The sequence below is a fragment of the Salarias fasciatus genome, chromosome 20 (assembly GCF_902148845.1).
Source record: "Salarias fasciatus chromosome 20, fSalaFa1.1, whole genome shotgun sequence".
Classification (NCBI taxonomy): Eukaryota; Metazoa; Chordata; class Actinopteri; order Blenniiformes; family Blenniidae; genus Salarias; species Salarias fasciatus.
In genome coordinates, this window is record NC_043764.1 from 7,668,878 (window position 1) to 7,679,214 (window position 10,337).

At 43.5% G+C, this 10,337-nt stretch overlaps 1 protein-coding gene across 2 annotated transcripts in view; it reads right to left on the reverse strand.

The window, feature by feature from the left end:
* sema3h (sema domain, immunoglobulin domain (Ig), short basic domain, secreted, (semaphorin) 3H) overlaps positions 1-10,111 on the reverse strand; it is a 58,735-nt gene extending 48,624 nt beyond the window's left edge. The window contains exon 1 of one of the 2 annotated variants that reach the window (XM_030118477.1): positions 9,614-9,719. In XM_030118477.1, coding sequence (XP_029974337.1) covers positions 9,614-9,719 — 106 coding nt within the window. Of the gene's footprint in view, positions 1-9,613 lie in introns of both variants that reach the window. The other variant, XM_030118478.1, reaches the window with a different exon arrangement.
* Between the last annotated feature and the right edge of the window lie 226 nt (positions 10,112-10,337).

Consider the following 10,337-nt stretch of genomic DNA (forward strand, 5'->3'; position numbering starts at 1 on the left):
TTTAAGTCTTCTGACATCTCTGTCTGTCTGTCGGGGTGCAGTGAGGCGTCCCGGATCCACAAGATACAACTTTTGTCTGGAATAGCCAGAGTCAAGGTGTTTTTTTCGAACCCTTTCCGAACTGAAACCTGCGCTCGAACGCCAGTCTCCTCACTTGCGTGATTTAATCGACAGTCGTCCACGGTGAACCATCTCCACATGATCTGGCTCTGCTCTTCTACATAAAAATTCAATTCCTCATGTAAAGTAACTGAGGAGGGCCCAAGAAAAAAACAAGTTTTCTTCAGTTTTGACTTTTTAAACGTCGCTACCTTCAGCACCTTTCTTGCAACTCGAAACAGTCTTTCCTGATTGCCTCTAGGAATGTGCCAAAAACACATCCACTCCCAACAACAAATCAAAACAGCGATGTTTTCCAGATCTTCTCCTAAAAAAGATGGAATTATGATGGTGTTTGACATTCTCAAATCTGTTTTAGACAAATTGTTGAGTAATTAACTCATTTGTTTAAACTGCTAACGATAGGGAGATGTGCAACTTATATCAACTGGAACAGTTACACCTCTTAGACTTTTGATGAAAAAAATTGAAACTTATTGCCTGTAATTCAAACCCAATGTAAAAAGACCGAGAAAGAGAGGCTCTGAGTCAAATTATAACAGCAAAAAAAGTGTTTCTACGGCCGTTTATTGCCTCATCCTCAGTCTTAAATAAAGCCAGTGATGGATGAGGAGTGTGTGTCTGCTCTGTCTCTGCCAGGTCATCTGGTTGACTTTCAGTAATGTGACTGCTGTTTCTCTCTGTCACACACTTCATCAGACACCTCTTCTCTGTTTTCTTAAGCCTCCCTCTTTTATCTGTGTTTCCATCTTTTTATTGGACTGATAAATACAGAGGGATCCCTTCAATGTGTTATCGACATTTTAAATAACCGATCGCCTGCAAACCGTACTGAAGAGCACTAAAGGAGTAGAAATACTTCATTCGCACCTCTCGTGTCGAGCCTCTTCCTATATATAAAAAAAAAAAGTACACATAAAGTCATTCCGTTGCACCCAGACTGAAATCTTCACACACATTTAAACATGTGCACTCACGCATACCACAGCTGAATTATGGCCGCGCACACACACAGACACGCTATGTCTGGACTGTGTCACTGGCAGACCAGGCCCACGTGGACAGCTTGACCTTCCACCTTAACACAAATGATTATTCATCATCGCTGCTGTCGAGCTGCTCGCTGGTTTGGGTTTCTGTGCTGCTACACACACACACTGGGGTGTATTCATCATTTGCTTTTAATCAAATGAGAACTTTTTTTTTGGTTTATTTTCTTTTTTTGGAGAACTATTGCTGAGAACTTATTGTTTTCTTTGCGCCGTATTCACTCAGTCACAGACGGCATCATGGGAGTTTCCCATCCAGAACAATGCTGTTGGGTAAACAAATTACTCACTTTTTGATGTGGATCCTATAAATTGTTGTCGGTGTCTGAACACATGTAAAACTGCGCTTTGGTCATGTTGCAGATGAATTGAAATCTAAAACTGACATGACGGCAGTTTTATTTTTGTTTTGATTTGCTTGAGCTGCAGCCATAAATTACAAAGCAGAGATAGATGTGTGTCTTCATCCAACCAGCAGGTTCACACGCCTCCAAAACACCGGCTTCACTGAGAGCACACACCTCCTTCAACAATGATCGCATGCCTTTTATTAACTTTCAGATCTTAGTTTCTGTATTTTCAGGCATGTTCCTGTTTCTAAAAACAAAATGTATAAGATCGATTTTTCCACAAACAAGCAAAAATTCTTGTTTTCTTCACTTTTTTTTTTTAAGACTTAGAGCTTTTTATTGAGTCGAGTCAGTCTGACATCTGTCTGTTTAGCTGCTGAGTGTGTGAAGTGCGGTTTATGACTCCACAGTGGATGAAACAATCACTCTGATTGGTCTGGACCGGTGACAGAAAATCCCTGCCACGCTCTCTCGTACACGGGTTACTGCCCTCCGCAGCAAAAAAAAAAAAAATCTCCACGTGAAGGCAACACTTTGCAAGAGCTTATGCACGTCCGCCTCCGCCAGATTGAAAAATCACTGCAGCCTTTAAACCGTCCGCGGTCTCCACTGCTGGGCTGAGCTTCAAAGCGTGTGAGACATATGGTTTGCTTTGGAGACGTTTGCTTTGAGAAGTGGGCAGCAACGATATCGCTACATCTTCAGAACGGACAGTCATAAAAAAAGGTAGCAATACCGTGAAAGTTACGGACAGCCGAGACGACCGCGGTGATTTACAGTCGCTCTCAAGGGTCATGCTAATAAAAAAAACCTCCGCTTCAGAGGCAGGCCAGATGATAAACCCCCCTATCTGTCGCTACACATCCTCCCTGCTTTTTAAACAGGAAGAGGATGTCTGACTTCCAACCTTTGTGGCAAATCTTTGATCTCTCCATCACTGTCAAAACAAAAGCGCTCAAATTCTTGTGGTTGGTTCGTTTCGACGCGGCCATGGGAACGTCGGATTGGTGACATCCCGGGTTAAAGATCAGATGTTTGGCGCTGGCGTGCAGGCGATCAGGATTTCATTCACGCTCATCGTTCTCTTCATTTGAGGCAACAGGACATCCAGTCGATCTCCAAACGCGAGCCAAAAACCCACATGACAAAACGCATAAACACATCTGAAGTGCCTTTCAGCAACACTTGGAGTCGCTGACAGCTGCGTCTGGAGAGCTTCATCTGGAGAGATCAGGGCTCCGCGCAGTGGGACAAAATGCATCTTTATTTCAGAAGAGAGATTTTGGACACCGCGTAGAAACTAGACCCTCTGCTCACATCCTCCGCCTCCAGCGCTGCCCTAATCTACAGCTAATGAGCCAGACTAATGGCCGGGGTCGGTCTTAGCGCTCCTGATCCCACCTGCTTGAGGCCTTCGGCTCGCCTACAAGTCAACTTTGTGGATTAGACGCCCTAATGCTGCTCAAGGAAAAGGAATGCCGTGAGAATATATACAAAGGTGAAAATACACCCCAGACATTGAATTTTATGGGTTTTTTTTTTTTTTTTCTTTTGGACATGGACACTTCATGGTTTGAGAAGAAATGTTGGACACTTTTCCTTTTTTTTCCACTTCGATTTCACCACATCAAACTTTAAGTCCCCAATAATAAAATGAATTCCCTGGTTACGTGTAAACACCACCTGGAAAAAAAACCCTTGAATGTGACATATGGAAAAATAAATGCTGACACTCACGAAGAACACACAAAAAATAAGTAAGCGACTGGGCTCTGTAGAAAGGGTGGATCGACATCAGACTGGAAGCAGATTAATTCTAAAGGGAAATGGAAGAAATATGAAGCTCGTGGATTTTCTCCTAATTACAGGCTTCAGGTTAAAGATAGCCACTGATACTAACAGCAGAAATCTCTCCGGGGGAAATTTACAGCATGTCCACTGTTGTCAGGGGTTTTTGTTGCCAAAACAAGGCAGCAATTAGACTCTTTTCTCTCCCTCCATCGTGAAAGAGGAGAAAACCCTCCGAGCAGCGAACCCCTTAATCTGACTTTTCCAAGTCTTAGCGAGGAACTGAAGTTTAGCCACCAGGGGTGTTATTCACTTCCAGCAGAAACTAAGGAAAAGTCATTTAAAGACTTTAATAGTGGTAACTCTCTTTTGTTTCTTGCCAAATTAGTCTGCAAACCAGCAGTAAATTGAGGGCTTCGACCAAAGTAAAACTCTGCCTGGATGGAGTCTTTTCTTAAGTGTGGGGTGAGCAAACAGCTGCCGGTTGACTTCAATCATAACAAGCGGCGGTCGAGTCACCGCTGGGAACCGGTTCCATTAAAATTAATAATAGAGAAAATCCTGATTCTGTGCCAGATAGCAGTCCCAGTGAAATCCACATCTCAGCAACATCCTCAGCCCAAAGCCTGGAAAGCACTGGCCTAGATAGAAACACATCTGAAAGAATAAATGAATAATGAATTATCTCTTGATTTTCAAGATCGCTCCAAAGACGTTTTAATAGCGTGCACCGACAAAAAAAGAAAGGTGAGGCTGCAGAAAGACGTGTTGTATCCAAGGCATAAAAACAAAACTATTACAGGAAACAGGCTGAAAACTGGTGTTCAGACATCTGCTCAGAGAAAATCACATATGAAAAACATAAAGGGATATAAGTTCAAGCGCCTAATTTTGCACAATACCTCAATACATCTCTGCAGATCCCAATATCTCTCCACATTTTGATATCAACTAGTTTTTTCTGACATGTTTTGTCCATCAGTGTTGATTTAAAGTGTAACTCTTGAACACAGCGATCTACATTAATTTTTTATTCTGAGGATGAGATTGCAGTTTTGGTGTTTTGTTGTTTTTTTGTTTTTTTTTTTCTTTTTACTTGAGACACTGTAGCATTTATTTTCTACTAACCACAGCAGACATCATTATATCTTGATGCAAACTTTAGTCTGCCAGTCTCTGTCTCCTTTAAACTGCTTCAGTTCCTTAATTCATCTTGCAACTATTTCTTTTCTACTGATATCTGCTGAACAATTTTGTTATAACACTGAAGGAGAAGTGTTGTATTAGATGCATTATTTACACTGATTTTCAATGATTTATCGTTTCCCATTGACAGCATACAGGCCAGTAATGGAGACTTGGTCCTCAGACTCTCTTTCCCAGTTCAAAACTTGATGTGATATTAAACCTTTCTTTGACTCACTAAATCATCTGTAGGTCTGCAGTGATGCACAAACTCACACTGAATGTGGAAATAAGACTGGTGGACAAAGACAGACTTTTCAAAAGCATCTATGTTTGAAAGGGGAAATCCTTTTTTTTTTTTTTGTTTTTAAATGACATCTATCGACATTAATTTAGACCAACAGGAGCTCTGTAATCTGACAGCTGCCTGTATGAATCTCTCACACAACGAAGACAGATTACATCCTGATTTATTAGAGACAGCTCATCTGAATATTGAATTAACATCTCTGTCATTAGGGAAGGTCGGAAATCGATTTGTGCCAGATTTATCCGGGGGAAAAAAAAACATGCTGTAAATATTTAAACTGTTTGTAAAACACTTTTTACCCCTGAAGACCCCAACTGACCCACGTCTGCAAACTGGCATGAACTTGCATCTGGACACTTGTGAACTAATTTACCGTAAATAATAGATCAAGCAATTTGCATGCTAATAGCACTGGAGTGAAAACAACTCATTACATTTACATTACGGCTCGGGCACGTGTCCAGAGAGCGGCAGACAGCGGGATGAGCTGAAATACCCCAATTACAACCATCAAACGCAATCAGCCGCGTGGAGGTGAAATATCCAAGTCGGGTGCCTCCATTCATACCCAAAAAAAAAATCTCATATGATTTAATTTGAGTATTCTCCAGTGACTGATTAACAGTAAATGTCTATTACAAGCCAATTCATGAAGCCAAAGCTGTATGAATAAAACATGACTCAGCCTCTGTGGAGTTAATGGATTCAGTGAATTAACCAGCCGCAGCTCCTCTGAAGCCATATGAGTCTGATTCTGTGACCGCGGAGACGATTCTTTAAGTCTGACGGCTGTTTGTGTTTGTTTGTATTTGTGTGTGTGAAGCCCACATGACAGCACTTACTGTCTCTTCTACACTGTTGTATTTCTATCAGTGTTTTTACACTGGAAACTGGCACTCCGTCCTGAACGGCGTCACGTGATTTCATTTCTCGTGTTGTGTTTGCTAAGTTCACCAAAACATGTGTCCCCTAAATCCTCTGTGTGTGTGTGTGTGTGTGTGTGTGTGTGTGTGTGTGTGTGTGTGTGTGTGTGTGTGTGTGTGTGTGTGTGTGTGTGTGTGTAGTGCAGAGATTGCATCTTTAACTGCCATCTATCAAGAAAATCATACAACCATTCACTGAATGGCCCAGATAATGAAGCCATTACATTTGTGTGTGTGTGTGTGTGCGCGTGTGCGTGTGTGTGTGTGTGCAGTGAATAGCCGGGATAATTTAGCCATTAAGAGATAGGTGGGGGGTAAGAAGGTAATCAGGCGTGTATTTAAGTATTTAAAGCTGTTTTTTTTTTTCCTTCAGACACATGAAGCTGTCTGGTCAGTCAGTCTGATTACACTCCTCCAATCAGAACTAATCTCTCCGACTGTTTCAGGGCCTCTCTCTTTGCCAGACCAACAACTTCTAATGTGGAGTATTTTACACGTCTATCGTCTCCCCTCATCGAAAAAAAGTAAGCGTTGACAGAATATTTTACAACTATTGATAAAACCACATTCTCTTACGCTGCAATGAATTCACCAGCACCTGCTGCACAGTCCTATTTTGCACAGACATAAATAAATCATTTCACAAAATTTTAAGTAAAACTGTAACAAACCAATCACTAAAGACCAGGAGAAGAACCTTCACCTGAAATGTTATCCTCGTCTCATCTGCTTCCAGGTCTTACTGCCCTTCTGCCACTTTGAAAACTGTCTTTCTGAAACGCAACTTTCTTAGCCTAGAAAAGAAGCCCTTCACAGCCAAAGAAGATTGCCAAAATACTCAACCTAACACATAATTATTTATCTAATCATTCTCTCTTCTCCATTTTTAGCCCTCTTGATAAACTTCAGTGTCTTTCAGATTTTATTTCAAGCTGAAAACAGCTTTTTCACCCGTGAAGTGAATGCAGTTGGGGATTTATGCCCCATATAGAAACAGTGAATAGGTGCAGATTCACTCCACGCTCACAGGCTGCTTCCACGCTGCCGGTCTGTTTCAGAGTCGCTGCAGCTTTGCCCGGATCCTCGGCGTCTGAATGAATGGCAGCGAGGCGTCGTGGACGTCACTGTCGTCCCGCCTCTATTGTGCCTTTGTGCCAGTGTGGAAATTAATAACAGAGGTTCAGCTGTGTGTGTGTGTGTGTGTGTGTGTGTGTGTGTGTGTGTGTGTGTGTGTGTGTGTGTGTGTGTGTGTGTGTGTGTGAACAGGTGAAGGTGCACAGCAGGACTACACACACAGATATACGCACAGAGCGAGAGACAGACTAATGAGCCCCACATCACACCTACATCATCTGTGAAAAGTTTTTAAAAGACGTCTGACTGTTTGGCCTCAAAATGTTTTATTGGAAATCATTACTGCGATGTTTTGTGCTACGAGTTGCTGTGTGATTGCTTAGTGAAAAAAAGATACTTCTTTACTGTTTAGGTGTTTTCTTTTTCTTTTTCAATTCATCGTTAGCTCCCGGAGATAAAGCAGAATGCGAACGTGCAGCGGCCCTGAGCCGCGCAATAACCTCAGAGTCAACGTGTTTAAGTGGAGCCGAAATCCTTTTCTAATTACAGCAATTCCAAAGGAAAAAAAAAAAACTCCTCCGTCTGTCTCAGGAAAACCTCTGCGGTGATGAGAAGGGAAGTGACCACAGCATCAAGCTCCCACAGAGAGATAGACACACACACACACACACACACACGCACCCACGATGGTGGACATCATTCACAATCACATGTTTCTGGTTCCTGTTCCAAAGGCGAGCCCGCTGCCCACTGCTCCCCGTCGACGTGAGACATACACAAACCTCGGCTGTTCAAAGACACCAAGGATTCGCCTCGGCAGAAATAGCACAACAAAGAGCGAAGTGGGCAGAGATCCTGGAAATGCTCCACGTAAACACACGATGGAAGCTTTTATCTTCAGACGGAGCCACACACGTGCAGCAATCTATACACTCCATCCAAGCACACACACACACACACGTATGTCCAAGGACATACAAAATCACTTCCAACGTTAACGTGCACTCACAGGCACACTACACGACTTGAGGAGGACTTCACATTTTCACTTAGAGATTCCATTAGAGCTCCATTCCCACCTGGGAGAAAGACGCCTTTCCTTTTCCCACTCCTGGTAATTTCTAGGTCATGAATACTTGACTCCAGAGTCGTCATTTCTGTCACATGGACCTTCTGAGTTTCTCTCATGTAAAGAACGTGTAGCCAGTTGATCTATTCCTCTACGGTAGCTCCGGAAAACATCAGCCAACAGGAGCGGCATTTACCTTGGATGCCTTTGGAAATCCTTTTAATTTGAGAGGGATTGCCGGTAAACAGAGTTAAGAGGGCAAACGATCAAATCCCAAATCCTCTTTTAATTACGACGTGCAGATTGCATCCTCATTACTTTTAAACAGTCACGTTTGTCGACCCCAAACAGCAAAAAAAACACCCAACCGAGGTCAGAGATTTAACTCCCTCCCTTACTTAAGAGCAACTCCAAGAGCGTCAAATGCAGCGCCAGTCGCACATGCTTCACAGCGGAAAGCTTCTCCTCCGGTGAGCAGAGCCGCACCCTGCTACTGCGTCCGCAAGGTGTAAACACAACAGTTAGCACTTTAACAGCTGATGCAGCCACAGCAGAAAAGACGGGCGAGAGAAAACCAGGTGGATGATGAACTTCCTCTTTCTGCAACAAATACATTTCAGTTCATCTGCAGGTTTTTTTTTCCTGCAGGAACTCCAGCGGCCGCGTTGGCCCGAGGCCAAGAAGTAATCAATTTGGTAGCAATCTGGGTCTGGGATTTCTGCCATCTGATCATCGAATTATTTCTTTGTTCACCAAATCTGAAACCGACTGACATCGACACTTTTTCCCAGTCCTGAAGGAGGAGCTTCGCGTTCAGGACGTCACTTGAAGTTAAGGTCGACGTCTTCAGGTGCGAAGGGCCGAATAGTTTCCGAGACGGTAAAGAAAAATTGACATCGACTGGAAATGAGCTTAAGGTTGAGAAAATAACCTCGGGCCTGTTTGTTCCTGCTTTCATTACGAGAAACTGTGCAAGAAAAACACAGCAGTGCCGAGACTTTATCCAGAATGTCGATATCGATCCATTTTTATCCACTTCAAGAAAGGAGTTTCCATCACAGGAAATGAATGAAGACAGATTATAGGTTAGCAGTGTATCACAGGGCAAAACGCAGAAATAGACAGTGACACACACTCACATTCACAGCTAGAGGCAATTTTAGAGTCAATTAGCCTCAAATGCATGTTTTTGGACGGTGAGAGGAAACCTGGAGCAAACATACAATCACAGGGAGTAAATCCACAGTCTCCACCCACGGTGTGGCTCATCCAGTCAAACTTAAAGATGTTCCCATCAATCTGTTTGCTGTTTGGAGCAGTAAAAATGATTACCTGACCTGTCAGGACTAGACATTCATCACAGAGCTCCAGCTGCTCGTCTGGGTCATCTGGACCTCTTCCCTGCCTCAGCATCTCGGGTTTCTTTCTTTCAGGCATTGCAGGTGTGCTCACTTTCAGAGTTAGGGTTACGTCCCGCAGTAACGGTCATGTGTAGCTAAAAATTCAAATGCGGAAAATAAAAGTGCTGCTTAAAGCCCACTGTCGGGTCTCAGCGGGATTTATTTGATCCAGGTGGTTACAGCATGTGTAACCGGGAGAGGAATAACCACAACATGTGGAGACAGAGAGGTAGAGCGGTTCGATTTCCATCTGTTGCACAGCGCGCCGGCGTTCAAAGAAGACCGCATTCAAAAGAGTGTGAGACCTTGAAATGGAAAGATTGTGATTCTCATGCTGCGTCTTACCGGAGTGGCTGAACTGCAGTCTTGGCTGCGATGCTCTCCATGCCCCCGTCAGCGAGACCCCGAGATGGGCCAGCAGGACCGCCGTCAGCGTCAGCAGCCAGTGCATCCTCCACCTCACTACAGTCAGACTGAAATCTCAGCTGAAGGGCCAAAGAAACTCTTTATCTGTTAAAAAATATATATAAGGAAAAAAAAGATCCACTCAGGATGTAAAAGTCCAAGTCACACCGATGTGTCAGGCTGCAGTTAGTCCAGCTTTTTCAAGTAAAGTATCTAACACTCAAACACACACACACACACACACCCACTCGACCCTGTGTGTATTTGTGTATATGGTTATGTCTATGTGTGTGTGGGGGTGTAGAGGGGGCTTCAAAGACATGGGAGAAAATATATTCCAAGAAAGAAAAAAACTAAGTCGTCTCTCTGCTGCTTCCTCGTAGCCTGACAGCTCTCTTCTGCTCTGTCTCTCGTCCCAGCTCCTCTATGCATGCTCTCTCTCTCTCTCTCTCTCTCTTTCTTGCGCTGAGAGGCGGAGGGAGAAAGATCCCAGATCATTGTGGCCACCCTGTACACACACACACACACACACACACACACACACACACACACACACACACACACACACACAAACACACACACACAAGTGCAGACGTGCTCGCCTATTCACTGCTCCCAGAAAACCTAGTTAAAGTGGAAATGAGACAGACAAATCAGCTTTCAT